The 27,324-nt window shown below is 46.2% G+C and overlaps 1 protein-coding gene across 1 annotated transcript in view; it reads left to right on the top strand.

Annotated features, from left to right (window-relative positions):
* The window catches only part of FYCO1 (FYVE and coiled-coil domain autophagy adaptor 1), a 70,104-nt gene extending 42,990 nt beyond the window's left edge, over positions 1–27,114 (top strand). Inside the window, 4 exon segments of the mRNA XM_047771965.1 lie at positions 10,095–10,190; positions 13,689–13,899; positions 21,047–21,156; positions 23,295–27,114. Of these exon segments, the coding sequence (XP_047627921.1) occupies positions 10,095–10,190; positions 13,689–13,899; positions 21,047–21,156; positions 23,295–23,370 (493 nt within the window). The 3' untranslated portion in view covers positions 23,371–27,114.
* The last annotated feature ends 210 nt before the right edge of the window (positions 27,115–27,324 follow it).

The raw sequence follows: 27,324 nt of genomic DNA, 5'->3' as shown, positions 1-27,324 counted from the left end.
TTCACAATTTGCAGAGAGAGCATGACCACGTTTGTCATAACCATTCTCCAATGGAAAGTTCTCTGATGGAAAACTTGGAGAGCCCTTCACAATTTGGGGGCCAGAATTTTATTTCAACCAATTTATAAAGTGCCTTTTGTTATCTTCCAAGTCGTAATGCTCACTGCTTTTCTTTGAAAGGAAACTTCTTGTGGGAAAGTACCTAGTCATACTTCTTGGGTTTTTCCCAGAGTACTCAAATATTTCTTAAACAGAATCAAAAGGCCGTGGCAGCCGTACCCCCTAAAGGCTTCTGTCTGAAGTCAGGCCATGTTGACCTGCTCCCTTTTTCTGAACACCTGCCACTCTCTAGACAGAGCCCTGGTGAGGAAGGTGTTCCAGGACTCAGGGATGAGACAGTTGCTCCTGGGAGAAGAGTATCTTGTCAGGTAGTGGTTGTGGCTGGAGCTGTGGAGGATGAGTGGAAAGAACCTCAGAAAAGCAGTCTAACCAGAGGGCAGCAGGGAAAGGCATGGCCTGCTCATCAGTGCCTTGGGGCCAGTCCTGAAGGATAGGCATGTGGGTTTGCATGTTTTGGTCAAGCTGTAGTTATTAGGTAATAAGCAGTCAAAACCAGAAGCCCTCTTCACTTGGTTTTTAGGCAGAAAGGAAGCCTAAAAATTTACTTTTTTTTTCTTTGTTAAAAAATTTTTTTATTAATGTGTAGTTGATTTACAGTATTGTGTCAATTTCTGCTATATAGCATAGTGTCACAGTCATACATATATATACATTCTTTTACTCATATTATCTTCCATCATGTTCTATCACATGAGATTGGATATAGTTCCCTGTGCTATATATAGTAGGACCTCATTGCTTATCCACTCTAAATGTAATAGTTTGCATCTGCTACCCCCAAACTTGCCCATCCCACTCCCTCCCCTCACCATCCACCTTGGCAACCACAAATCTGTTTTCTATGTCTGTGAGTCTGTTTCTGTTCTGTAGATAGGTTCATTTGTGCCATATTTTAGATTCCACATATAAGTGATATCATATGGTATTTGTCTTACTCTGACTTCACTTACTATGAGAATCTCTGGTTGCATCCATGTTGCTACAAATGGTTCTTTTTTATGGCTGAGTAGTATTCCATTGTGTATATGTACCACATTGTCTTAATCTATTCATCTGTCATTGGACATTTAGGTTGTTTCCATATCTTGGCTCTTGCGAATAGTGCTGCTGTGAACATACAGGTGCATGTATCTTTTTGAATTGTAGTTTCGTCTGGATATATGCCCAGGAGTGGGATTTCTGGATCATATGGTAGTTCTTATTAGTTTTCTGAGGAACCTTCATACTGTTTTCCATGGTGGTTGTACCAGTTTACATTCCCACCAGCAGTGTAAGTGGGTTTACTTTTTTCCACACCCTTTCCAGCATTTGTTATTTGTAGACCTATTAATGATGGTCATTCTGACCAGTGTGAAGTGGTACCTCATTGTAGTTTTGATTTGCATTTCTCTGATAATTAGTGATGTTGAGCATCTTTTCAAGTCTTTGGAGAAATGTCTATGAAGGTCTTCTGCCCATTTTTCTTTTATTAATTAATTAATTAATTAATTTGGTCTTTTTTAGGGCTGCACCCACAGCATATGGAAGTTCCCAGGCTAGGGGTCCAATCGGAGCTGTAGCCACTGGCCTACACCACAACCACAGCCACAGCAACATGGGATCTGAGCTGTGTCTTTGACCTACACCACAGCTCATGGCAATGCCGGATCCTTAACCCACTGAGTGAGGCCAGGGACTGAACCCTCATCCTCATGGATGCTAGTTGGGTTCACTAACTGCTGAGCCACAATGGGAACTCCCTGCATTATTCCATTGGGTTGTTTGTTGTTGTTGTTGTTGTTGAGTTATATGAGTTGTTTGTTTATTTTGGAGATTAAGCCCTTGTTAGTAACATGGTTTGCAAATATTTTCTCCCATTCTGTAGGTTGCCTATTTTTTTTTTTATTGTTTCCTTTGCTGTGCAAAAACTTTTAAGTTTGATAATGTCCCATTGGTTTACTTTTGTTTTTATTTTTCTTGCCTTGGGAGATTGACCTAAGAAAACATTTATATCATTGATGTCAGAGAATGATTTGCCTGTGTTCTCTTCTAGGAGTTTTTTTATGATATCTTGTCTTATGTTTAAGTCTGTAAACTATTTTGAGTTTATGTTTATGCATGGTGTGAGAGTGTTTTCTGGTTTCATTGATTTCCATGCAACTGTCCAGTTTTCCTAGCACCACTTTTGAAAAGACTGTCTTTTTCCCATTTTATATTCTTGTGTCCTTTGTCAAAGATTAATCACCTATAGTTATCTGGATTTATTTCTGGGCTCTCTATTCTGTTCCATTGATCTGTATGTTTTTATACCAGTACCCCACTGTCCTGATTACTGTAGCTTTGTAATATCATCTGAAGTCTAGGAGAGCTATACCTCCTATTTTGTTTTGTTTTTTTTTAATTTTTTTTTTTGCCTTTTTTTTTATGGCCGCACCCACAGCATATGGAGGTTCCCAGGCTAGGGGTCCAGTTGGAGCCACGTTGCTGACCTATACCAGAGCCACAGCAACGCAGCATCCAAACCACATCTGCGACCTACACCACAGCTCTTGGCAACCCCAGATCCTTAACCCACTGAGTGAGGCCAGGGATTGAACCCACAGCCTCATAGTTCCTAGTTGGATTTGTTTCTGCTCTGCCACTACAGGAACTCCTATACATCCTGCTTTGTTTTTTGTTTTTCCTCAGGATTGCTTTGGCAATTCTGAGTCTTTTATGGTTCCATATAAATTTTTGGATTATTTGCTCTAGTTCTGTGGAAAATGTCACGGGTAATTTGATAGGAATCACTAAATCTACAGATTGCTTTGGGAAGATGGCCATTTTAATAGTATTAATTCTTCCAATCCAGGAGCATGGGATATCTTTCCATTTCTTTGAATTCTCTTTAATTTCCTTGATTAATGTTTTATAGTTCTAAGTGTATAAGTCAGCCCCATGGTTAGGTTTATTTCCTAGGAATTTAATTTTTGGGGGTGCAATTTTAAAAGGTATTATTTTATATACCTTTTCTAATATTTCATTGTTAGTGTATGAAATGCAATGGATTTCTGAATGTTAATCTTGTATCCTGCTACTTTAAATTCATTTTGAATAGTTTTTGTGTGGAGTCCTTATATTTTCTCTAATGGTATCATGTCATTTGCATATAGAGACAGTTTTATCTCTTCTCTTCCAATTTGGATAACTTTATTTCTTTTGTTTGTTTGATTGCTGTGTCTAGGACTTCAAATACTATGTTGAATAGAAGTAGTGAGAGTGGGCATCCTTGACTTGTTCCAGATTTTAGTGGGAAGGCTTTCAGCTTTTCTCCATTGAGTATTATATTGGCCGTGGGTTTGTCATAAAATGGCTTTTTATTATGTTAAGATGTATTGCCTCCATACCCACCTTGGTAAGAGTTTTTATCATGAATGGATGTTGGATTTTGTCAGATGCTTTTTATGCATCTTTTGAGGTGATCATGTGGCTTTTTACTTTTCTTATATTAATGTGGTGTATGACACTGATTGATTTGCATATGTTGAACCATCCTTGTAAACTTGGGATGAATCCCACTTGGTTGTGGTGTATGGTCTTTTTTATGTATTGTTGGATTTGGTTGGCTAAAATTTTGTTGAGAATTTTTGTGTCTGTATTCATCAAAGATATTGGCCTATAATTTTTTTTTTTTTTGGTGGTATCTTTGATTTTGGTATTAGGGTGATGGTGGCTTCATAGAATGTCTTTGGGAGTGTCCCTTCTTCAGTCTCTTGGAAAAGTTTAAGAAGGATGGGTATTAATTCTTCCTTGTGTGTTTGGAAGAATTTGCCTGTGAAGCTATCTGGTCCTGGACTTTTGTTTATAGGGTTTGTTTTTATTACATATTCAATTTCATTTCTAATGATTCTTCCATTCAAATGATCTATTTCTTCTTGATTCAGTTTTGGTGGGTTATATGTCCCCTGAAAGTTGTCCATTTCTTCTAGGTTGTCAGATTTGTTGGCATATCATTGTTCATAGTGTTCTCTTATGGATTTTTGTATTTTTGCAGAATCCATTGGGATTTATCCTTTTTCATTTCTTATTTTGTTTATTTGGGTTCTTTCTCTTTTCTTGGTGAGTCTGGCCAGAAGTTTGTCAAATTTTTTACCCTTTCATAGAATCAGCTCTTGGTTTCATTGGTTTTTTTTTCTATTTTTTTAAATCTTTTTTTAATTGACTTCCTCTCTGATCTTTATGATTTCCTTCCTTCTGATGACTTTAAGTTTTGTTTGTTCTTTTTTTTTTTTTTAGGGCCACACCTAAAGCATGTGGAGGTTCCCATGCTAGGGGTCGAATTGGAGCTACAGCTGGCCATGGCCACAGTAACACAGGATCTGAGCCACGCCACAGGATCACAGCCTACACCATAGCTCATGGCAACACTGAATTCTTAACCCACTGAGCGAGGCCAGGGTTTGAACCTGCGTCCTCATGAATGCTAGTCAGATTTGTTTCCACTATGGCACAATGGGAACTCCTTGTTTGTTCTTTTTCCAATTCTTTTAGATGGTAGATTAAGTTATTGATTGATATTTTTCTTGTTTTTTTGAGGAAGGCCTGTATCACTATGAACTTCCCTCTAAGAACTGCTTTTGTGGCATCCCATAGATTTTGGATGGTTGTGTTTTCATTGTCATTTGTCTCAAAGTAGTTTTTGTTTGTTTGTTTGTTTGTCTTTTTAGGGCTACACCTGCAGCATATGGAGGTTCCCAGGCTAGGAGTCGGAATTGGACCTGTAGCCGCTGGCCTACACCACAGCCAAAGCAATGCCAGATCTGAGCCACATCTGCAACCTACACTATAGCTCATGGCAATGCCAGATCCTTAACCAACTGAGTGAGGCCAGAGATTGAACCTGCATCCTCATGGATTCTAGTCAGATTCATTTCTGCTGAGCCACGATGGGAACTCCTCAAGGTATTTTTTAATTTCCTTTTTGATTTCTTTGTTGAACCATTGGTTTTTTTATATAATATGTTGTTGAGTCTCCATGTAGCCAGTTTTTTTCTCATTTCTTTTCCTTTAGTTGATTTCTAATTTCTTGCCATTGTGGTCAGAGAGGATGCTTGAAATAATCTCTATACACTTAAATTTTTGAGGTTAGTTTTGTGCCCTAGTATGTGGTCAATCCTGGAGAATGTTCCATGTGCACTTGAAAAGAATGTATATTCTGGTTTTTTGAATGCAATGTCCTGAAAATGTCAGTTGGGTCTAAATATTCTATTGTGTCATTTAGGATCTCTATTGCCTTGTTGTTTCTATGTCTAGAGGATCTGTGCATTGATGTGAGCAGGGTAAAGTCTCCTAATATTATTGTATTCCCATCAATGTCTCCTTTTATGCTTATTAGTTTTTGTTGTATTTGTGTGCTCCTGTATTAGGGCCATATATATTGGTGAGTGTAATATCCTCTTCTTGAATTGATCCTTTTATCATTAAATAGTGCCCTCATTTATCTTTCTTTATGGCCTTTGTTTTAAAGTCTATTTTGTATGATGTGATTGCAACTATTGCTTTCCTGTCATATCCATCCACATGAAATATCTTTTTCCATCCCCTCACTTTGAATTTATATGTGTCCTTTGCCCTAAGGTGAGTCTCTTGTAGGCAGCATACTGTAGGCTCTTGTTTTTTTATCCAATCTGCCATTCTATGTTTTTCGTTTGTTTGTTTTGTTTTTGTTTTTGTTTTTTTGTCTTTTTGCCTTTTCTAGGGCTGCTCCTGAGGCATATGGAGGTTCCCAGGCTAGGGGTCTAATCAGAGCTGTATCTCCTGGCCTACACCAGAGCCACAGCAATGCAGGATCTGAGCCGCATCTGTGACCTACACCACAGCTCATGGCAACGCCAGATCCTTAACCCACTGAGCAAGGCCAGGTATCAAACCTGCAATCTCATGGTTCCTAGTCAGATTCGCTAACCACTGAGCCACAACGGGAACTCCCACTCTATGTTTTTTGATTGAAGCATTCAGTCCATTGACATTTAACATAATTTTGGTAAATATGTATTTATTGCCATTTTAAACCTTGTTTTCCAGTTGATTCTATGTTTCTCCTTTGTCCCTTTTCCTTTTTTGGTTGGATGATTTCCTTATATTTGATACTTGTGTCCTCTTCTTTTTAATTTTTGGGAATGTAATGTTTGGTTTTGATTTGTGGTTGCCCTGTTTTTCAAGTATGTTAACCCCTTCCTATATCTGCTTGCTTCTACAAATAGTTTTTTTTTTCCTTTTTTGATCTGTACACTGGCTTATTTAAGTAATTACTTTCCAGTTGTGATTTTCTCCATTCTATATCTTCTTACTTCTCTCCCATGTAGAGGAGACCTTTCAATATTTCTTTTAGAATGGGTTGAGTATTGCTGTACTCTTAGTTTTTGTTTGTTGGAGAAATTCTTTATTTTTCCTTATATTTTAAATGGTAATCTTGTTGAGTAGAGTATTCTAGGCTGCAAATTTTCCCCTTTTAGAAGTTCAAATATATCTTGTTGCTCTCCTCTGACCTATGGTGTTTCTGTTGAGAAATCAGCTGATAGCCTTATGGGGGTTCCTCTCCTTATCTTTATCTTTTGCCAATTTTATAATATGTCTTGGTGTAGGTCTGTTTGGGTTCAGCTTGTTTGGGACCCTCTGTACTTCTTGTATATTAATACTGGTTTCCTTTAGATCTGAAATGTTTTCAGCCATAATTTCTTCAAATATATTTTCAACCCCCTTTTCTTTTTCTTCTTTTTTGGAATCATTATGCAAAGATTGGCCCACTTTATATTATCTCATAGATGTCATGTATAGCTTTCATATTTTTTTATTTGGTTTTCTCTCTGCTGTCCTGATTGGGTGATTTCCATTATTCTATCTTCCAAGTCACTTATTTGTTCCTCTGCATTATTCATTCTTCTTTTCAATGCCTGTAACTCAGCTTTCATCTCCACAAATGAATATTCTAATTTTTCTTGGCTCCTCCTTATGGTTTCTAGTTTCTTTCTAAAGTAATCGGCATTATTATTCATATCCACTCTTAATTCCTTCAGTATATTTACTGTCTCCTTTTGAACTTGGTGTCTGTTAGACCGCAGAGGTTTATTTCATTGTTTGCTCCTTCAGAGGCATTTGCTTGTTCTTTTAACTGGGGAATGGTTCCTGTGCTTTTTTATTTTGCTTATATTTTTCTTGCTTTGTGAGTTTAGGGAAAACAAATATCTTCTCTAGTCCTGAAGGGCTGTTTATATGTGGAGCATTCCTAGGTAGCTTGTGAGGGTTTACCTTTTTTTTTTTTTGGCATGAGGGCTGGTTTTGGTTTGGATGCTTGTTGTCTCTTTCCTCAGTGTGCGCAGGCTGTGATCCCCTGATAGAGGGTGTGCTGGTGTATGGCCTGTGCATGCTTCCAGGCAGATGGAGGCAATGGTCATGGCCTGTAGCCACTGCCTGGTTGCTAGACCCTTGATAGTGGTGAAGACCCGCAGGGAGGTGGCTAGCAGGCTGCTCATGGTTTCAGGGCCCTGGGCAGTGGCATTTACCCTCAGGGAGGTAGAAGCAGCTCCCAGAGCCTTTAGCAGCAGCAACAGTGGGGTGTGTGTGTTCCTACAGGAAGTGAGGGCAACAGGTGGCACTTGTTTGCAGGGTGACCCTTGAGGTAACTGGGGCCACAAGCTGTGCCTGTTACAGGACCTTTAGTGGTGGGGTCCATGCCCACCTCAGGAGTCTGAGCTGGCTGCAGTAGTTTGCACCCACCCCCACAGCTTGCACAAGAGGCACTCTGATGCCCAAGAGCCTGCGCATGCACAGAAAAAGATGTTCCTGTGGCATTCCCCCCCCACCCCACCCCTTCTCTCACCCTCCCCAACAATGGCGCCTTGCTTCTCTAGTGGGCCCAGACCTCCTTCCACACTCTCTCGGCTGTGATGATCCACTCCCCAGCTTGTGGCAAACAGCTCCCTAGCCCCTCAGGCTGTTTCCAGTAGCCGTTCCTAGTCTTCTCCCTTGCACTGACCTCTGAAGCCTGAGTCCCAGCACCCAGCCCAGTGTCTCAGACCGTGGTGTCCCAGGCAGTGGTAGGTACCGATGGCCTGTGCGGCACTCTCTCTCTGCTTTGCCCTTCTCAGTCTGGTTGCTGCACTTTTCTCCAAGGCTTTGAGTTTCCCCCTGTCCCGGCTGATCTCCCCGTCAGTTAGGTGGCCTTCCAGGGTGTGGGTTCCTTTCCTCTTTCACAGCTTCCTCTCAGGAGTGCTGGTCCTGTCCTGATTCCTTTTTTTCTCTTCTCTCTCTCTCTCTCTCTTTTTCCTTTTGTTCTACCCAGTTATGTGGAGGGTTTCTTGCCCTTTTTGGAAGTCTGAGGTCTCCTGCCAACTTTCAGTAGATGTTCCGTGAGAATTTTTCTACATGTAGATGGTGGGTTTTTTGCTGTCTGTGGGAGAAGGTGAGCACCATGTCCTACTCCTCCACCATCTCAATCCCGCTCCCCTGGAATTTAAGAGTAAAATAAAGATGCACCCAAGCTGCACAGTGAACGAGGCCCCCAGCATGCCTCAGTCTCTTTCCAAACCTGAGCTGTTCAGTAGAGCCTTCCGGGACACAGGCATGGCCTGTATCTGCACACCAACCCCTGTGGCTCTCAGGCTTTGAAGTGTGGCTAGTGCAACCATGGAGCCAAGCTTTTTAGCTTTGTTTTAATTCTGATGAGTTTGCCTTTAACCAAGCACATGAGGCTGGTGCTACTGTATTGGACTGTGCGGTTGTAAACTAAAGTCCTCTTCAGTTCACAGGAGACTGTTCTCAGATGGAGGCTGATCTAGGGGACTGTGGGGCCCCATGTAGCCAGGCAGAGCAACACTCCTGTCTGTGCCGGCTTAGCAAGACAGAGGGGTAGCTGGAGCCCTCTGAGGAACAAGATTCTCATGCCCTGAGGCTCTCTAGGCGCCCTGCCTTCCTCAGCCAATCTGAACAACCAGAGAACCTGCTCCCCAGGCAGTTTGCAGGCTTGAAGTTACAGAAGAAAGAGGCTAAGGCATTTTGATTTGTAACCAGAAAATACTATAGATTCCAGCTGCAGAGGCACCCCACCTGTGACTCTTCATCCAGGCAGCCGTGAACCCTTGAACTACATTGCTGGGGATTTCCTCTGCATCCCTGCTGGTGGTCACCACTTATTCTTGTTTCTGAAGTGGAGCCTTGGTCACATCCTTGGGGACATTTGGGATGGAAGACTCTCTTGGCTTTGTGCAAGGCAGGTGCTCAGGCTAAATGTGGCAGCTGTGGCCAAGATGACCATTCCTGAGAGGGTGGAGCAGGTTGACAGACATACACATCTCAAAACAGGTTCAGTTGGACTGACCACAGGCTGAGGAATGGAAACTCAGGTGGACAGGAAAGGGTGATGTGCCATCAGCCATAAGAGGCCACCATAGCTAGCAGTGGGCCCCCATAACCAGAGCAAGGGGAGGAGGAAGGTCACCTGTGGGCAATGAATTTGTCCTGCATCTTTACTGAAACACCTCAATGGCAACAAAAGGAGATAGGGTGCCCCCTAGTGGCCTTGCCTTTGTCCCCTGTCATTCTCAAATGACAAAGGATTTAAAAAATCTTGACATCTTCCAGGAGTTGCTTAAACATTTTCTACCCCATCCCACAGTCAGAAATACATTTTACGTGACTACCCAAGTGTGTATGTATGTAGGCATAAAAATCAAACAAGAGCCTCACACTGTGGATGCCTGTTCTCCTGCCCCAGAAATGGGCCAGAGCAAGCTCGTCTAGCCAGCTCTGCTGGTGTGGGACAGGGCTGTGGTCCTTTGTGCTATGGTCACCCTCCCACACCCACTGGGAAGACATCAGGGAGATCACTGCACCGCTGTGATTAAAGGGTTCCCTGTGCATCCCAAGGTTGGCCACCTGACTCCAAGGCTGCAGGCCTCAGGATGCAGGACACTGTGTTCTGATAGCTAACAGACTGTGTCTTGTTGGTGACATTTCAGGGACATCACATCAAACTCACTAACCCCTGAGGACACTGAAGACATGCCCATGGGGCAGGATGCTGAAATCTGCTTGCTAAAGTCAGGCGAACTGATGTAAGTGATGGGTCCCTGAGCTGGATTTACCTCGGTGTCATGTTTGGGGGAGGGACAGCAGAGGCTCAGGTGTGACACCCACAGTGGCTTTCAAGTTTGGTTTTTTTCTTCCTTTTTTTCCCGATATAATCTATACAAGGTAAAATTCCCCCTTTATAATGTACATTGCTTAGAATTTGACAAATAATACATTGCAATCACCAGATATCTGCTAGCCCCCACATCCAGCTTGGCCAGGGCTTACCCAGCCTCAGAACTCAGACCTCCACTCCCAGTTCTGCTAAAGAGGAAACCTAGGTCCAGAAAAGAGAAACAGTTGGCCTACATGTAACCACAGAAAATACGAAACAGTTCCATCCTCCCGGGAAGCTCCCTGTGTCCCTTTAAAGTAGTTCTTCCCTCACCTTTATGCTATATTCTTCCTTTTAGAAAATAACTTTATTCTCTTATTGTAAAAAAATTTTCCTTGGAGAAAATCAGGAAAGAAGCAAACCACTTTGGTATGTAGCCTTCCTGTCTTCTTTATATTAATATACATAATTTTCCAATATATAGATATTCTACATCTTCTTTCACAGTCTTTACACTTAATATTGCACGGGTATTTCCCCATCTCGTTCTTTTTCTCCAGTGTTGCAACCAGAGGCTGCATGATTGCACTATAGTCATTGAATAGATTCAGTCACTCATTCACAGATGTTTGTCCAGCACCTACTAAGTGCTGGATATTGTTGTAGTTCCTTAGAGCACATCAGTGAACAACAGAAACAAAGATTCCTGCCCTCATGTCTAGTTTACATTCCAGCAGGAGTTGACAAATGATAAACATCAGTAAATAAGTAAAGCGTACAAGGTGATACCTGCTATGAAAAAGAAACAAAGAGTAGGATAAGTGGGGAGGGATTTCACTTTTAAATAGAGTGACAACTAAAAGGAAAGACTTGAAGGAGTTACCATGCAGACATGTGAGGGAACAGCATTTGGGCAGAGGGAACAGTCAGTGCAAAGCCCCTGGGGCAGGGTGGTGCCTGGTGTGTTCAAGGAACAGGGAAAGAGCCTGTGTAGCTGAAGCAAAGAGAGGGAGGGTGACTAAGTCAGAGAGGGAATGGGGCCCACGCCACATCAGGCCTTCTTGGCCATTACAGGGACCTTGTCTTTCAATCTGAGGGAAATAGAGCTTAGTAATTAGGTTTGGAACAGAATTATGACTTAATCTATCTTACATTAGAAAAGGAGTCACTCTGGTTGTCATGCAGAGAATGACTATGGAGGGATAGGGGCAGAAGTAGGAAAACAAGTAGAATTTACATTTATGATTTGAGTCTTGCAGACAACAGTCTTTTTTCTCTCTTGTGCTCTCTCTCTCTCTTTTTTTTTTTTTTTCCTTTTAGGGCTGCACCTGCAGCATATGGAAGTTCCTGAGCTAGGGGTGAATTGGAGCTGCTGGCCTACACCATAGCCACAGCAACACAGGATCTGAGTTGCATCTGCAACCTATGCTGCAACTTGTGGCAGTGACGGACCCTTAACCCACTGAGTGAGACTGGGGATTGAACCCACCTCATGGATACTAGTCAGATTCTTAACCTGTTGAGCCACAGTGGGAACTCCCCGGGCTTTTTTTTTTTTTTTTTTTCTCTCCAGTCTTTTTGCCTTTTCTTGAGCTGCTCCTGAGGGATATGGAGGTTGCCAAGCTAGGGGTCTAATTGGAGCTGTAGCCACCGGCCTACACCACAGCAACGCAGGATCTGAGGCCTGTCTGCATCTGCAACCTGCACCACAGTTCACAGCAATGCCAGATCCTTAACCCACTGAGCAAGGCCAGGGACCTAACCCACAACCTCATGGCTCCTAGTCGGATTCGTTAACCACTGCGCCACGACAGGAACTCCGCATTTTGGTGTTTTAATCATTGATTAGTTTTCTCATTTGCAAAACTTGGGGAGCATTTCCATCCACCTCCACATCTTTGGAGCCAACAGAGCTCAATGCCACCACTTACTTGCTGTGCAGTGTTAGGCAAATTACCTACCTTCTCTGAGTCCCCCCCCCCCCCCCCGCCGCCATGTTAAAGGGGACAGTAGTATTTTTCTCCACAAAAGGTAGTTTGGTGTAATAGAAAGGCAGTAGCTTTGGATCAAACCTGTGTGGACCTAGATGGAGTTTCTTAATCATTTTGAATCTAGCTTACATGTAGACAGAAGCATCATGCTTCCTCAAAGCGCCATTGCAATAACACTCGAAATTGGCGAGCAGTTAGCCCTTTCACAGTAGAGGAGGGGAGATGAGACTGCCAGGGCCTTACACTCTGCACTGGGGGCCCCACCCTTGTGGCCAAGCTCACCTGTGGCCTCCGGATTTGCAGGGCAGGAGGGGGCGCCACTCCACCAGGGAGACCTTCCCCCTCAGGGCAGGTTCATCCTCTAATGAAATCCTGACACAACCCAGACCAGGAGGCGGGTGTGCTTGCCCTGTCTGCAGGTGAAAACCTGAGGCTGATGTGAGGGTGAGTCCCGCAGCAGCTGAGAAGCAAGACAGGTACCAGCGTTGGGTCCTCTGCCTCCACCCTGCATGTTCTTCACACCACACTGTCCTGCAGGGGAACTCACTGTCCCCAAGCCCTTTGAATTTTTAGAGTTAGGACAGGAGACATAACCCCAAGAAGTCTACCTTCTGAAGTCCATCATACTTCCTTGCCTTAAAGTGTCCTGGGTGTTTGCATTTAAGAAGAGCTGAAGTGGAGTTCCTGTCACGATGCAGCAGAAGTGAATCTGACTAGGAACCATGAGGTTGCAGGTTCATTCCCTGGCCCCCCTCGGTGGGTTAAGGATCCAGCATTGCTGTGAGCTAAGGCATAGGCCGGCATCTGTAGCTCCGATTTGATCCCTAGGCTGGGAACCTCCATATGCTGCAAGTGCAGCCCTAAAAAGCAAAAAAAAAAAAAAAAGCTGAAGTGCCGCCCATTTGCAATCTTGCAGCAGGCCCCGGATTTCCTCTGAAAAGAAGGACAATTGAAAGGGCAGGAGGTTTCAAATGATGGGTGTGCTTTCTGCTGGTGCTAATTAGGTAAATGGGGGAGGTGGGGAACTAAAAAAAGAGGAGAGACAGTGGACAGCTGAGCTTCAGGGCAGTGGCAGGAGAGCTGTGTCAGCCTGCGCTTCCTGCCCGTGAGGGGTGTAGAGCAGCCCAGGCCGTCCTCTCAGTTCCAGCCGGCTCATGGGACCACACCAGCTCCTTACAGGCATGGGTTGTCTGTATTTTTTACTTCTCTGTCCCCAGTGCCTAGAGCTATGCCAGGCACATGGTAGGTACCCAGGAAACATCTGTTGGCAGGAGCTGCACATCCAGTTTTCTCTCATGATTAAGTGTGTCAGTCATGGTGACCCAGATCTTGTCCTCCTAAGAGCCTCCAGGGTCTCTGGTCACCTGAGCCACAGACAACATGACCAGTAGACTCTTCCTGCTTTGATCAGGTTCTTCTCTGCGTTTGTATTTTAGGATAAAACTACCCCTCACAGTGGAAGAGATCGCCAACTTCGGGGAGGGCAATAGGGAGTTGTTTGTGAGGTCCAGTACCTACAGCCTCATCCCCATCATCGTGGCCGAGCCAGGCCTCACCATCAGCTGGGTCTTCTCCTCCGACCCCAAGAGTATCTCCTTCAGCGTGGTCTTCCGGGAGGCAGAGGACACGCCATTGGATCAGTGTAAGGTAAGGCTGGCTCCCAGCCAGCAGGATGCCCAGGCAGACCTTACTAGAATGTTCTGAGAGGGACACAGAGAGAAACCAGGGTGGGAAAGCCCACCGAGCTGCCTCACGAGGAGCAGGTGGTGCTCCTGCGCTTGTCCAGCCTGGGGAAGGAAAGACCCAAGGCTCGGGAGAGCCGTCTTCTAATGTCTGAAGGCCGCTCCTGGGCCATCTGCAGACTGTAGGTGAGACTTAGAGGAATATGATGTGTGACTCAGTTTGAGGATCATCTTTTAACAAAGCCATGCAGAGCAAGAACGGTCACTGTGGGAGGTGGTGACCAGGATCTCTGCTTCCAGCTCTGAGCTCAAGGTGTTCAGCATCTCACCTCACAAAGATCACAGGCCATGTATCACTAGGGTAGTTGGACTGGAAATCTCGTGACAGATACCAGTTTCTAAACTCCTAACACATTCTGAGCATGGCATATTGGCAGTGCCTGGGACCATCTTTCTTAGTCTTGGCTGCACAGTAGAAACACCTGGCAAGCTTTTTTAAACCCACTTGTGAGTCAGTACCCCAGACCACTAAGTCAGAATCTCTAGGGGGCACCCAGGCATCCCTAGGTAATCCCAGGAGGCAGTCAAGGTTGAAAGCCACTCGTCCATATCAAGGGGAAGAAGCGAGGGTAGAAATGATGGGGTGGGATGGGGAGCATAGGGCAGTGAATAGACCTCCGGGGTGGGGGTGGGAGGGCTGATTCATTGTGGGCTGAGGAAGAGGGAGGGTCTGAAGTCCATGCCTGAACCTCAGCAGGGAGGTGCTGAGGAATGATGGAGGGAGAGCTGGTTTGGGTGGAAACATGAATTCCATATGTCACACAAGCTGGATTGGAGCTAGAGTGGATCCTTAATACAAGATCTCCATTTTCTAAGAATGGCAAGAATCAAAGAGAGAAGTTGTATAAAGAAGCCATCTGAGAAGTCTCTGTGTTGACATCCACTAGTCCCTCACACATGTGGGCCCCTGGGCATCCCACGGGGCTGGTGGTGAGGGCCAGGGAAGGCCCAGAGTCGCAGGAGGCCCAGATCACTGCTCCAGCCCTGGCATCCACACGGAGGGATGGGTGTCCACCTGGGTTTGCTCTCCGCCCAACCCTGCATGTGTGGCGCCTGCTCATTGTAGAGGTTGCTTTGTCATATCTGTCCTCTTCAGATTTTCTCCTTAAATTTAACTCTAGCCTCCCCTCCGGCCCCGCTCCACCCAAGTTGGCCTTGTTTACTGGGTCTCATGCTCATTCTTATTTCAAAACTGCTTTGCCCCTGTTTTCCTTTTGGGGGCTTACAGCCTCACACACACATGTAGCCCTGAAGCCCCTCCTTGAGCAGTACTGAACATCCACCCAGGAGGTCCTGGGGCATGTGGTCGGAGAGCAGATTCAGGCTCAGCCCGGCCAACAGGCACATATCTCAGTCCGTGAGGCAGGTCTTAGTCCCGGTTTGCAGAGGAGGAGACTCGGGGCAGAGCAGCCTGCCTGTGCATTTGGTGGAGCAGCAGCTTCACCAGTGCACTTGTCAGCCCTCCTCATCTCTGGCTCCCTCCTGGCCTGGAGGGTATGGCTACTGTTGTCATTCCCACAGTGGACGCTAGGGGGAAGAAGGAACCCGTTTGCAGAGTGAGCGAGAAGGGTGCTCAGGTGCTCCTCTGCCTTCTCAGGCCGACTGTCACCAGTCAGTTGTGGGGCAGCTGTTATTTCTGCCTGGGGACCTGGACAGACATCACCCTGGAGAACCAATGTCCAAGCTCACATCTCTAGCATCTATCCTGGGAACTCCCCATGTGATCCCCTGACCAGCCTGGACCTTGTAGGGAACAGTGGGACACAGTGCAGATTGCAACACTTAGGGTTTTTTCGCTCATGGAGGTTCAGATAGGAGGAACTGTGCTGTGTATTTTCTCTGTTTATAACCATTTACTGAGCTTCTGTTGTACGCTGGACTCTGTAGTGCCCATTGGGGATAAAGAGATTAGAAACAACACAGGATCTGCCATTGCAGAGCCCCTGGTGTGATCAGAGAGAGAACTTATTAAGAAGCAACTGTGTGGAGTTTCCATTGTGGCACAACAGAAACGAATCCAACTTGTAACCATGAGGTTGTGGGTTCGATCCCTAGGCTCATTCAGCAGGCTGGAGATCTGAGCTGTGCTGTAGGTCGCGGATGTGGCTCATATCCTGTGCTGCTGTGGGTATGGCTTAGGCTGGCAGCTATAGCTCCAATTTGACTCCTAGCCTGGGAACCTCCATATGCTGCAGGTGTGGCCCTAAAAAGCAAAAAAAAAAAAAAAAAAGAGAGAGAGAGAAGTAACTGTGATTCCAGGTGGTGATTGTCATGCTAGGAGTGGGCAGGCTCTACAGGGACAGACACCTAGGAAGGATGCCTCACCCAGCCTGGGTGGCAGTGATCAGGTCAAGAGACACTTGGGCCAAACCAGGAAAAGCTATTGGGAAGGGAGGGGGGACATGGGTTAGAGGAGATGCAGCCAGGCAGAGGGAACAGCACAGCAGGCCAGTTCCATCTCTAGGAGACATCAGACACTCCCCACCCGGGGTCACCCTCTCCAGAGGGACTTCCTCCATCAAGGTCATGCCTCAATGCTGAGGTTAGAGATTGTGAACTTGAGAAGCACTTGATGTAAGAAGTAAATCAAGGACCTGATGCTACCCATATGCAGACCGAGTCCCTGAATCTTGGTATATGCCAGAGACTAAGACCAGGCCCTGCCTCTGTCTTTGGCTAGAGAAGCTCAGAGGCCTGCCCAGGGCCTCTGAGAGTCGGAAAGAACCAGGGCTGGGAGCAAGGACCCTGGACTTCTAATTTTTTTTAAACAGCTTTACGAGGTATAATTCACCCATTTAAGATGTACAATTACTGAGGTTTTTATTCAGTATTATTCACAGAGTTGTGTAGCCTTCACCACTATCATTTGATGATTTTCATCATCCCCAAAACAAAAAGAAACTCTGTACCCATTACCCAACCTCCACCCAGCAGCCACCAACGTACTTTCTGTCCTTATGAGATTACCTGTTTTGGACATTTCATGTGAATGGAATCAAGCTTTAAGTGGTCTTTTGTGATTGAATTTTTCTTTTTAGGGCCACACCTTCGGCATATGGAAGTCCCTGGGCTAGGGGTAGAATCAGAGCTGCCAGCATATGCCCCAGCCACAGCAACGTGGGATCTGAGCTGAGTCTGTGATCTACACCACAGCTCTCGGCAATGCTGGATCCTTAACCCACTGAGTGAGGCCAGGGATCAAACCCATATCCTCATGGACACTGTGTCCGGTTCTTAATCCACTGAGCCATAACAGGAACTCTGGCTTTTTCTATTTAGCATAGAACCCTGGCTTTGCACCAGGGCCCCAGGCCACTAGAGGTCCGAGAGATCAATAAAACCTACTTGGACTGCTGCAGACATATGGCATAAATCGAGGTATGGCTGCCCAGGCACTGGGAGCTATAGGAGATGCCCTGGAGCTCACATGGCAGAGATCTGTCTTGCTCAGGTTTATACCAAGACCCAAGTCTTCTGACATCACCTTGGCTACATGAGCTTTCACCCTAGAACCTTTGTTAATCTTTCCTAAATGTTCTGATTGTTTGATTTAAAATAACAGCAAGAAAATCTTAACAGATTTTGACCATGGAAAAAAAAAATAGCGGCTGGAATGAACAAAAAAGTCTATAGAATAGAATGTTTTAAAGAAGTGAAGAGGGAGTTCCTGTTGTGGTGCGGTGGAAACGAACCCAACTAGTATCCATGAGGACGCAGGTTCAATCCCTGGCCTCGCTCAGTGGACTAAGGATGGTGTTGCTGTGAGCTGTGGTGTAGGTTGCAGATGCAGCTCGGATCCCGAGTTGCTGTGGCTGTGGTGTACACCAGCAGCTGTAGCTGATTCGACCACTAACCTGGAAACTTCTATATGCCATGGGTATGGCTCTAAAAAGCAAAAAAAAAAAAAAAAAGAAGAAGTGAAGAGTATTAGCTTGAACATGTCCTCTTCAGAGGAGCTGCCTTAACGAGCTCTTGGTTTATGCTTTGTAATCAAGGTGGTGTGTAGGAAGGTTGAGGTGCTGGGGTCCCTGTATAAAAAACAGGCATTTCTCTCCAGTACTTCTTCCTGCATGTGGTTGCTGAAGTGTCTTAGGCCAGGCTCAGAATTCTTAGGTTATGGACCACAAGAATAGACCTAACCACTCCACCTCCCTCCTGGGATTCTCGGTCCCCAGCGGGATTAGAATATTATAGAACATTAGTGGAACTTACAAGATAACATGTACAAAAGTGGCTTCCGGAGTCCACACATAGTAGGTCCCCATCCATCTCTGTTGCCTCCAGGCTTGTCTTAAGCTTTTCCTACTCCCTGACCACCACCAGGCTTCCAGCCAGAGCCAGTGTTCTATGCTGTCTGGAAGATACTGTGTGTTCTGTACGTCTCTCCCATGCCTTTGGGATCTCCCTTTTGAGAGCTTTCTGACTCGTGCGTTATTTAGTTTCCACATATTTTGGCCTTTTTTCCCAATAGCTGCTATTTATATCTAACTTAATTCCATTGTCAGAAAATGTACTTTGTATAGTTTGAGTCTTTTTACATCTAAGTTGTGTTTTGTTTTTTTGCTTTTTGTAAACGGCCTAGAATATGGCATACCTGGTGAATGTTCCAAGTACACCTGAAAAGAATGTGTGTTCTGCTGTTGTTAAGTGCAGTGTTCTGTAAATATCAGTTAGGTCAAGTTAGTTGATAGTGTTCCATTTCCTTATTGAGTTCCTCTCTACTTATTCCATCAATTATTGAGAGGCATTAAAATACTCAACTATAATTATTAACTTAATTCTATCACTTTTCACTTCATGTGTGTTGAGGCTCTGTCTTTAGGGGCATAAATGTTTAGGATTGTTTTGTCCTCTTGATGAATTGACATCTGTATCATTATCATATTATCCCTGGCCATATTCTTTAATATAAAACCTACTTTGATATTAATAGAGTCAATCCAGCTTTCTTTTGACTAGTATTGGCGTGGTATATCTTTATACATCCTTGTACTTTCAACTTATTTGTATATTTATGTTTAAATTGTATTTCTTGTAGGCATCATAGAGTTGGGGTTGCTTTTATCCAGCCTGATAATCTCTGCTTTTCAATTGGGTGTTTAGCCTACTTACATTTAACGTGATTATTGATGAGGTGAGGTTGAAGTCTTTTATCTTATTTGGAGTTTTTTTGTCCCATCTGGTTGTTGTTCTCTTTTCCCTCACAAAGCAGTAAGTTAGGGCAATTGTATGGCTCATGTCGTTCTCTCAAAGATCACTGTGCATCGTTGCCTGATGTCCATTGTCTTGAAAACTGTTGTTTTGTATATTTTTTCTATCTTTGGTTGTTCCTTGGGAGGGTAGATCTTAGCCATTCTCCCATGCTTTTGAACATGTTGTTCCCCCCTCCCCCCACCCCTGGCCTGTAGCTGTCAGACCTCCCTGTAACTAGTTCAGTTGTCCAAGCTTAGTGTTGACTCTTCCAGGAAGTCTTCCCTGATTCTGCCTCTCCTCTCTCCTACCCAGGGGCTAGAATAGGCACCTTTCCCTGGTTCTCCCCTTGTGATACTTTCGCCCAACATAATTGAATGTTATCTTGCCTGTTTTCACTACTGAACCACAAGATCCTTAAAGGTAGAGCCCTTACTCTTATTTCACTTTGGGAACTTTGTGGCCAACATTTAGGGTTTCAAGAAATACATAGCTGCTATAAGAGTGAGTTGAAAAAATAATCACACCTTTATAACTATTTTGGATTCGGTCATCTTACACAGGTTGAAAAATGTTTAATAGGAAAAAATTAAAACTAAATTGAGCAAGCATCGCATTTTCAAAAAAAAGAACATGTCATTTTGTAAAGAATGAAATTGGTCACTTGTGGGGCAGCTCACCACCTTAGGAGCCTGATGCTGCTAAGATGTTACATGATCTATGTGATTTTTCATGAGCAGGCAACCTAATCTGAGGCTTAAGTCTGCTTTTTGAGACAAGACCCTCTAGGTGCTTGTCCCGTCTAAAAAATGTTATTAATTTTGGTTGGCTCTGTGTTATTTCTTATTTTTTATTGCCTATTATATCTTCAGGTTTTTTTTTTCTTCTTCTTCTTCTTTTTTTGGCTGCAACCATGGCATATGGAAGTTCCAGGCCAGGGATTAAATCTGAGCCGCAGCTGCAACCTACACCATAGCTGTAGTAATGCTGGATCATTAATCCACTGCCTCAGGTGGGGGATTGGACCCACACCTCTGCAACAACTGTGCCACTGCGGGAATTCCTGTATCTTCAGTTTTAAAATGTATCTTATCTGTCTAGCAGGTTGAAGACTCTGCTCTTGGGGAAGAGGTTGGCCATCCAAAGATCCCAGCTTGGGCCCTGTCCATCTCACACCATTTGCTCAGATTTGGCCTCTGACAGTGAGGCCCTTAGAACATGTCCTTAGAAAATAAATGTTTCCTGGGATTAATTTCTCATTCTTAGGAGAGGTAGAGAGGAAGCAAGAGACATAGAAAGATGAAAGGGCTCTGGGGTATATGGACTAACTGGGGCTAAGTGAGGAGCCAGGGGTGGGAGTGGGCCTGGAGAGGAGTGGGCCCAGCAGCTTTGCAACGTGCTTGAGAGATGTGGACGGAGGGCTAGGCCTTGCCTGTGAGATCCCTAAAGGCGACACTAGTGCCAACAGGAGAGCAGACAGGATTTCACCTGGAATAAGCCCCAGATTCCTGAAACCAGAAAGGGGCTGTGCCTCCAGATGTTGGAGCATTCTGACACTGGCCATGGTCAGAGGAGGCTGGGGACCACTCTTTGGGGATGTGGACCAATTCATAATTCTGGATGAAACATATCTACAGCCTCCCCCCATCATAAGTTATCGCCAAACCCAGGGCATGTGGAAGGTCCCCCACCACTCCTGGGGGCTGATCTGCACCCCAGTTCTGCTCAGTTCTGGCCTCAGATGAGGCAGGCACTCAGCATCCCTGGGCCTCAGTTTCCTTCCCCAGAGCAGAGTCTCCCCAGAGGATCCATGGTGCCCTCTCAGCATCCATGACACTTGTGCTGTCTGCTTTTCCTCCCAGGTGCTCATTCCCACCACCCGATGCAATTCCCACAAGGAAAACATCCAGGGTCAGCTCAAGGTCCGCACACCAGGCATCTACATGCTCATCTTTGACAACACCTTTTCCAGGTAAGGGCCACTGCATTCATCAGCATCCGGATCCATACACCTGGCACCTGGTCTCAGGAACAGAGGTGGGAGTTCCCATCATGACTCAGCAGGTTAAAAACCCAACTAGTATCCATGAGGATGCGGGTTCAATCCCTGGCCTCGGTCAGTGGGTTAAGGATCCTTCCTTGCTGTGGCTGTGGCATAGGTTGCCACCTGCAACTCCAATTCAACCCCTAACCTGGGAACCTCCATATGCCACGGGTGCAGCCCTAAAGAGAAAAAAGAAAGAATAGAGGTGGATGTTAAAAGAAGTGATTTAATAATCAGTCATTTATTATCAGTAGCCCTTTGATTTTAGACCTCTACTGTGGTGTTCCAGTGTCTATTGTAGGCAGTGTCACACACAGGCTAATACTTAAGAGAGTCGCACAGTGTGTCGAGGGTGTTCTCCACTCTCCCTCACTCAGTTCAGCCCCACGGAGCTCATGCCATGCGGACTTTCTCCTCATGTTACTGCTAAGGGACTGAGGACCACAAGGAGAAAAGAGTGACACTCCTAAGTCACACAACTAGTGGTGGGGTGGATTTGAACCCAGGGGCCTGGCTACATGCTCTGGGCTCTTACCCAGGATGCTCTCTGGCCTCCCTGCTGTCCAGATCCACACTGCCCAAACCCGAGAAGAGCTCAGTAAATAGAGTGGAAGGATTGGGTGGACAGATAGGTGGATGAGAGAGAAGCAAAGGAATGAAGGCTAAGCTTGAAATAATAAGGACCAGACTGTGAGGTGAAGCGGCTGGGTCCTGTCTTCATAGGAGTGGAGGCGCAGGTACCAGCTCTGGGAAGATACAGGTCCAGGAGTGTAGGGCTTGGGTGTGGGAGGATGGGGATGTAGGGAGATAAGGATGGAGGAGGGGCCATTGTTGGGACAGAGGACCAACATTAGTTGAGCATCTCCCGTGGGCCAGGAGCCTGCTTCATGGAGACATGAGACAGGGGTGACAGAGGTGGTGAAGGTTACTGGGCACCTGTCCCTTTTATGTCTTCTGGCTTCAGCATAAGCCCATAATCAGGGCTTGCCTCTTGTATAACACCTGCCTGATCAACATCTAGCCACATCCTTTCTGAGTGCAGCCCTGAGCTAGTGGCCACATCCCCGCACATGGACACCCTTCCCAGCCCACTTGGCTTTAAGCAGCATAACTTAATAAGATACTCTAAGGGAAAGCAAGAGTGCCACTGCCTTACCACCTCCAGGCCTTGAACTCCCAGGGAGAGGTTAGAAGAACGGGCCCCCGCTTTGCCCCTCTCCTGCCCCCACATCCATGCACCCATGAACATGAAGACAGCCGGAGTTAGCAGGACTTTCGGCCACAGGCCCAGTGTGTCCAAAGAGCTGCTTTTGGACTGGGCATGGCCCTCAGTCCCTCCTGGGCTGGAGGATAGGGTAGTGGTTAGAAGACTGGGTGGAGGCCTGCCAGGCACAGGCTCTGTTCTTCCCTCTGCAGGTTTTAGTTGAACCCCAGTTCCTTCTGCAGCGGCAGCCAGCTTTTTCACTACCTCACTGAGCCCCATTGCGGGCTGACGGAGAGGTTGAGGAGAGCATGTCGAGGGTGGAGCACAGCCTCAAGCTGATTCCCACTTATCCCTAGAAGTGGCTGTGGTCTGTGACACTCTAGTCTTATAGCCCACCGAGGTCATCTCAGGGGCCTACCGCAGATTTCCAAAACACAGATGGAAAAATGGATCTGTCCAGTCAGAACGAAATCCAGCTCACATCCACCACACGTGTCCTCTCCACACCTGCTGCATCTGCTCCCCTACACACTGCGGTCCAGACCACCAAGACCCCCGTTTCAGAATAGCAAGGCAAGGAGGGAGGGGTTCACATTTGGGACTGAATGGGCATTTCTGCACTCAAGACCCAAGAAAGTCCATGGCAGTGTCCAGGACCTCCAGACCCTTTCCAGGGAGATGTCTCTGCTAGCCAACAGGAAATGGGGGTGAGGGGCCCCAGCCTCCGAGCAGACGTCGCTGCCCAAAGGCCACCCGTGCCAGCTGGTGCCCACCCCGGCCAGGTCACTGCCACTGCTGCTGCTGCTCCTCGGGCTTTCAGCCCTCAGGGTAACCGCCTCCTTTTCCATTTCTGTTTCCTCAGGTTTGTCTCCAAGAAAGTATTTTATCACTTAACAGTTGACCGGCCTGTGATCTATGATGGAAGTGATTTCCCGTAGCCTGGATTTTAATAGTTTCACATTACCCACAGCAAACACTACTCTTCCTCACCTGTCACATAAAGCACTAAAAAGAAAAAAAAACAAACAGCTGCTCTGAATATGAATGTCAACTATGCAACCCTGGGAGACAGGCCCTTGGCTGCTTCTCGGAGCTTCGCTGCCCCGAGCACTGTGTACTCAGCACTGTGCACTGTCACTCTTAGCCCCATGGCTTGCAAGAGCTCAAGCACCATTTCCATTGTCCTCACACCCAGAGGGACACTTTGCCAAAGGTTTAAACACTCAGGAAACCATCAGCCTCACCTGGGGGCACAGTTGGTTCCAGGCCTCCTGTGGGGAGTTTCTCAGGCCAGAGGGGACCCCGACTTCTGCCCGTGGAGAAACATGGTCCCCTGTGCCCAACGGGGGGCCAGGCATCCAGGTGACCAAGAGCTAGGATGCCATGGCCAGGCCCTGTGAGTCCTCCCAGGAAAAGGAGCTCGGGGCACCCGTGGGTCCACCAGAGATCCCAGCTGTCGTGCTCCTACCCCTTCCTGCCCTAGGAAGTTGGGGGCTGCTCCAGAACTCAGCCATTTCCATGGGGCCTCCAATTGCACTTTCCTCCTGGCCCTTCTGTCTGAGCAGTGCTGTCCGTGAGCAAAGCCCTTTACTCAGCCTGGCCTCTCAAGGCTCAAAACATCACCCTAAGAATCAGAACTGAAGCAAATCCCAGGAAACAGAACCCACCTACTGCGGGCCTGCAATGTTGTCTGTGTACGGAAGGCCAGAGCCCAGATCCTGGGCAACATCAGCCCCACGACCAAAAAGCAGGATTGTGCGTCAGCTTTTAGGGCTCACTCCTCAGCTGACAGCTTGTCTTTGTTTATATCAATAAGAGCTTCTGCCTAACTTGCAGATGCTTTTACTAATGATCATAATCAGGGTAGGAACCCCTTTTATAAATTGAGACTTCTTAACAGACGTCTTTGGTAACGCAAATGTAAACAGGCATAATTCACAGATCTGCTCTTTGCTCACTTCTCAGCCCCTCCTCCCCACCTGCCAGATTCCCCACACCCCATCTGCCCACTTCCTGCTGCTCAGCCTGCACATGACACCCAGCAGCTGTCTCCCTTTGGGGCAGATAAATCCTGTTGCCTTTTGTCAGACAAGGAGATAATCTTCCTATTCTCCTACCGTTTTCTACCACCACAGAGTGCTCGCCTGTGGTGGCCCCTTTGGGCCCTGTTCACAGAAGCCAGCACCTACAGTCAAGGCCTAGGTACTTCCATGGGTGACCAGAGTATCTCACGAAGCAGCTCACCTTGGCCAGGGATGAGGGGGAGGGCACTGGGCAGGGTGGCTGAGGTTCTGAGCGCTGGACCCAGCCTGTCCTTCAGGTAGCCTGGTGACTAAGCCAAGTCAAACACCTCGAGGCTTCATCTTGCCATTCCCAAGCCTGGTCTGGCCAGTTTCGAGAGCTCAAGAGTGGGTCAGGAGACCCAGGCCAACTTCAGCTCAAACCCCATGTGTACCAGCAGAGAGAACCAGGGGCAGGGCTGGGAGGAAATGACTTTGGCGATGGCTTGGAACTTTCATTGAAACAGGAGACTTAAGCACTTCTAGTCACTTTAATAAGGGCTTGGGGCACGATGAACACTGGACCTCTTGTGCTTTTTCCTGGAACAGCTGCCTCTAGCAGAAAGCTCCAGCATCTCCTCAGGCAAGGCTTTGACAGGTGCTCAGCATCAAAGTGGAAATGGCCAGGCCCCCAGAGGCTTCCTAGCCTCATGCTTGTCCTCACAGGCATGCCACACAGCCTTGAGGACTATTCCAGGGCAAATTACCTTTGATCCACCTACCTTTTTGGAAAGGATAATCAAAAATAGCTTGTTTGCCACATGGGAGAAACTAACCAAAGAACCCAGAGCAGTCTGGAATCTTGGTTTGAGTGCTTAGCTTTCCCACAGTACCATGGAGACCTTGGCCAAGTTGATGGCCTTCTGCCAGTGTCCCCACCATCATCTGCAGCTTGAACCAACATTTTGTGAATAGCTGATGTGTTGCCTTCGAAAGACCTGGGACAGTCCATCTGAGGCTGGTTCTGAACCTGTCACTCAACCCAGCAGGGGACCAACTGCAGCTTAAAAACCACTTGGCGCTTGTGAGGCCAACTCAGAGCCACTCCTCCAAGAGAGTGGGGGCCGCTTGTGCCACCACCGCAAGCAGTGACTACAGTTGTGCAAAAAAGCCTTTGCTGCATTCAGAGGCCTGCCCTCTGAGGTCACACCCTGCCTCTGCAGCATATTTATTTTTTGTGCTGGATGGACTCTGGTCCTTTGTTTCTTTTCTGTGCAAGCTTGGGTTTGCTGTGCACTGTGCAGCTAGAGAACATCTTGGCCTATTTAATTATGGCTTGTATAAATAGCTTTCTTATTTTAAACAGGTTCCCAACTTTACTGAGCTTTGGGGGTTGGGGTATTTTTTAAAACTGCAAATGACAATGAAAAACAACTATTGAAGATTCCCAAGAGACTGAATTGCACTAGAGATCAACCAAAAGGAAACATCCTTGGAATCTCAGATCACTGTTTTAAAAAAAAAAACAACCCCACCCCGAAGCAGCTCCTGATGGCCCAGCTCTCTGAATAACAGTCACTCTTTAGTGTTGATTCCAGCTGCCTTGCTCACCACTGCCTCAGAAGTCACTGATCACCCTCACCCAAGAACACAGCCTCTCTCAGGCACACTCATCCACCACAAAGAAGGGCATTTGGGAGAAAGTGTGGCCTCTGCACACTTCTGGCTGGAGCCCACTGCACTCTGGGTTGACTGGACCAAGTGCAGGCAAGGAAATTCTCAAGCAGCAATCTGGAACTGAAACACTGCACAGGGTTTGGAAAGTAGAAATGAAAAGCCACATGATATAATTTAAAAATAAAGGGGATGGGTTTTCTGGAAATTTTCATTTGTCACCCCCCTTAGGTGGTCAAGCCATTCCACATTCACACGAAAGGAAGTCCCCATTTGGGGCTGAAATCTCAGAGTCAGTGTTTTATTACACTGGTTAAATGTCCACAAAATGACTTTATAGGAGTTTTATTTTTAAAAGTCCATCTTGGTGGATCTACATGAGAGAGTCCCATCCTTGCCTTAGAGGTGTTGAGAATCAGAGCAGAGCTCTCATCTCTGATGCACAGAACCAAGGGTTGCCTTTGCTCAGAGGCTAGAGGCAGCCGTCCACGTTTACAAAACACTGAAAAAGTACTTTTCACTGGAATCTGGGGTAAGTTTTTCTTATTTCATTGTGATTCTTCCAAGGAAAGAGGGAAGACTGAGTTAATAATGCCATTCCTCTCAAGCACTTTTTCAGTAAAGTACATCTTCACCTTTTGGAAGGCATCTCTGATAAAAAGGCTTCCTTAGAACCTTAGGACGAGTGTTATCCAGAGATGCTCCTGGCCCTGGTGGCTGCAGACCAACACTCAAGCCTCCGTCAGGTGGCTTCCAAGTCGGAATTGCACTTTAATCCACTCATCCTCAATTCTTCGGGCGTTATGGGATAGTGGGCCTGGGAACCCATCTCATTCTTAGCTGCCAAAGAATTACCCAAAAGCACATCAAATGCCAACACTCCTCCCACACAGTGGGGGTAAGGAACTCGTATCCCAAAACATACTCCTTATAGTGTCTGCTGCAACATTGGGAATGTGTTATTTTTAACTTTAGGATTTAAATAAAGTAAACACTATGACACTGAAAGTAGCCTCATCTTTCTTTCTCTTAAGACATAAGGTGAGCCATAAAGTTGCCTACACTGGTGCCAGGGATGAGCTGCCCTCCTGGGGGCTTGTCTTGTATCCTGACGCTTCTGAAGGGCTGGGGACAGCAGCTGTCCTGTAAGGCTGATGTACAGACCCACAGTCTGCTCTGAGGCCCAGTGTTCAGACCCGCTCAAGCCAATGCAACAGA

The sequence above is a fragment of the Phacochoerus africanus genome, chromosome 1, assembly GCF_016906955.1.
Source record: "Phacochoerus africanus isolate WHEZ1 chromosome 1, ROS_Pafr_v1, whole genome shotgun sequence".
In the NCBI taxonomy this organism is placed as follows: Eukaryota; Metazoa; Chordata; class Mammalia; order Artiodactyla; family Suidae; genus Phacochoerus; species Phacochoerus africanus.
Note: the sequence above shows the minus strand (reverse complement) of the source record. Positions and strands in the feature narration are given on the sequence as shown.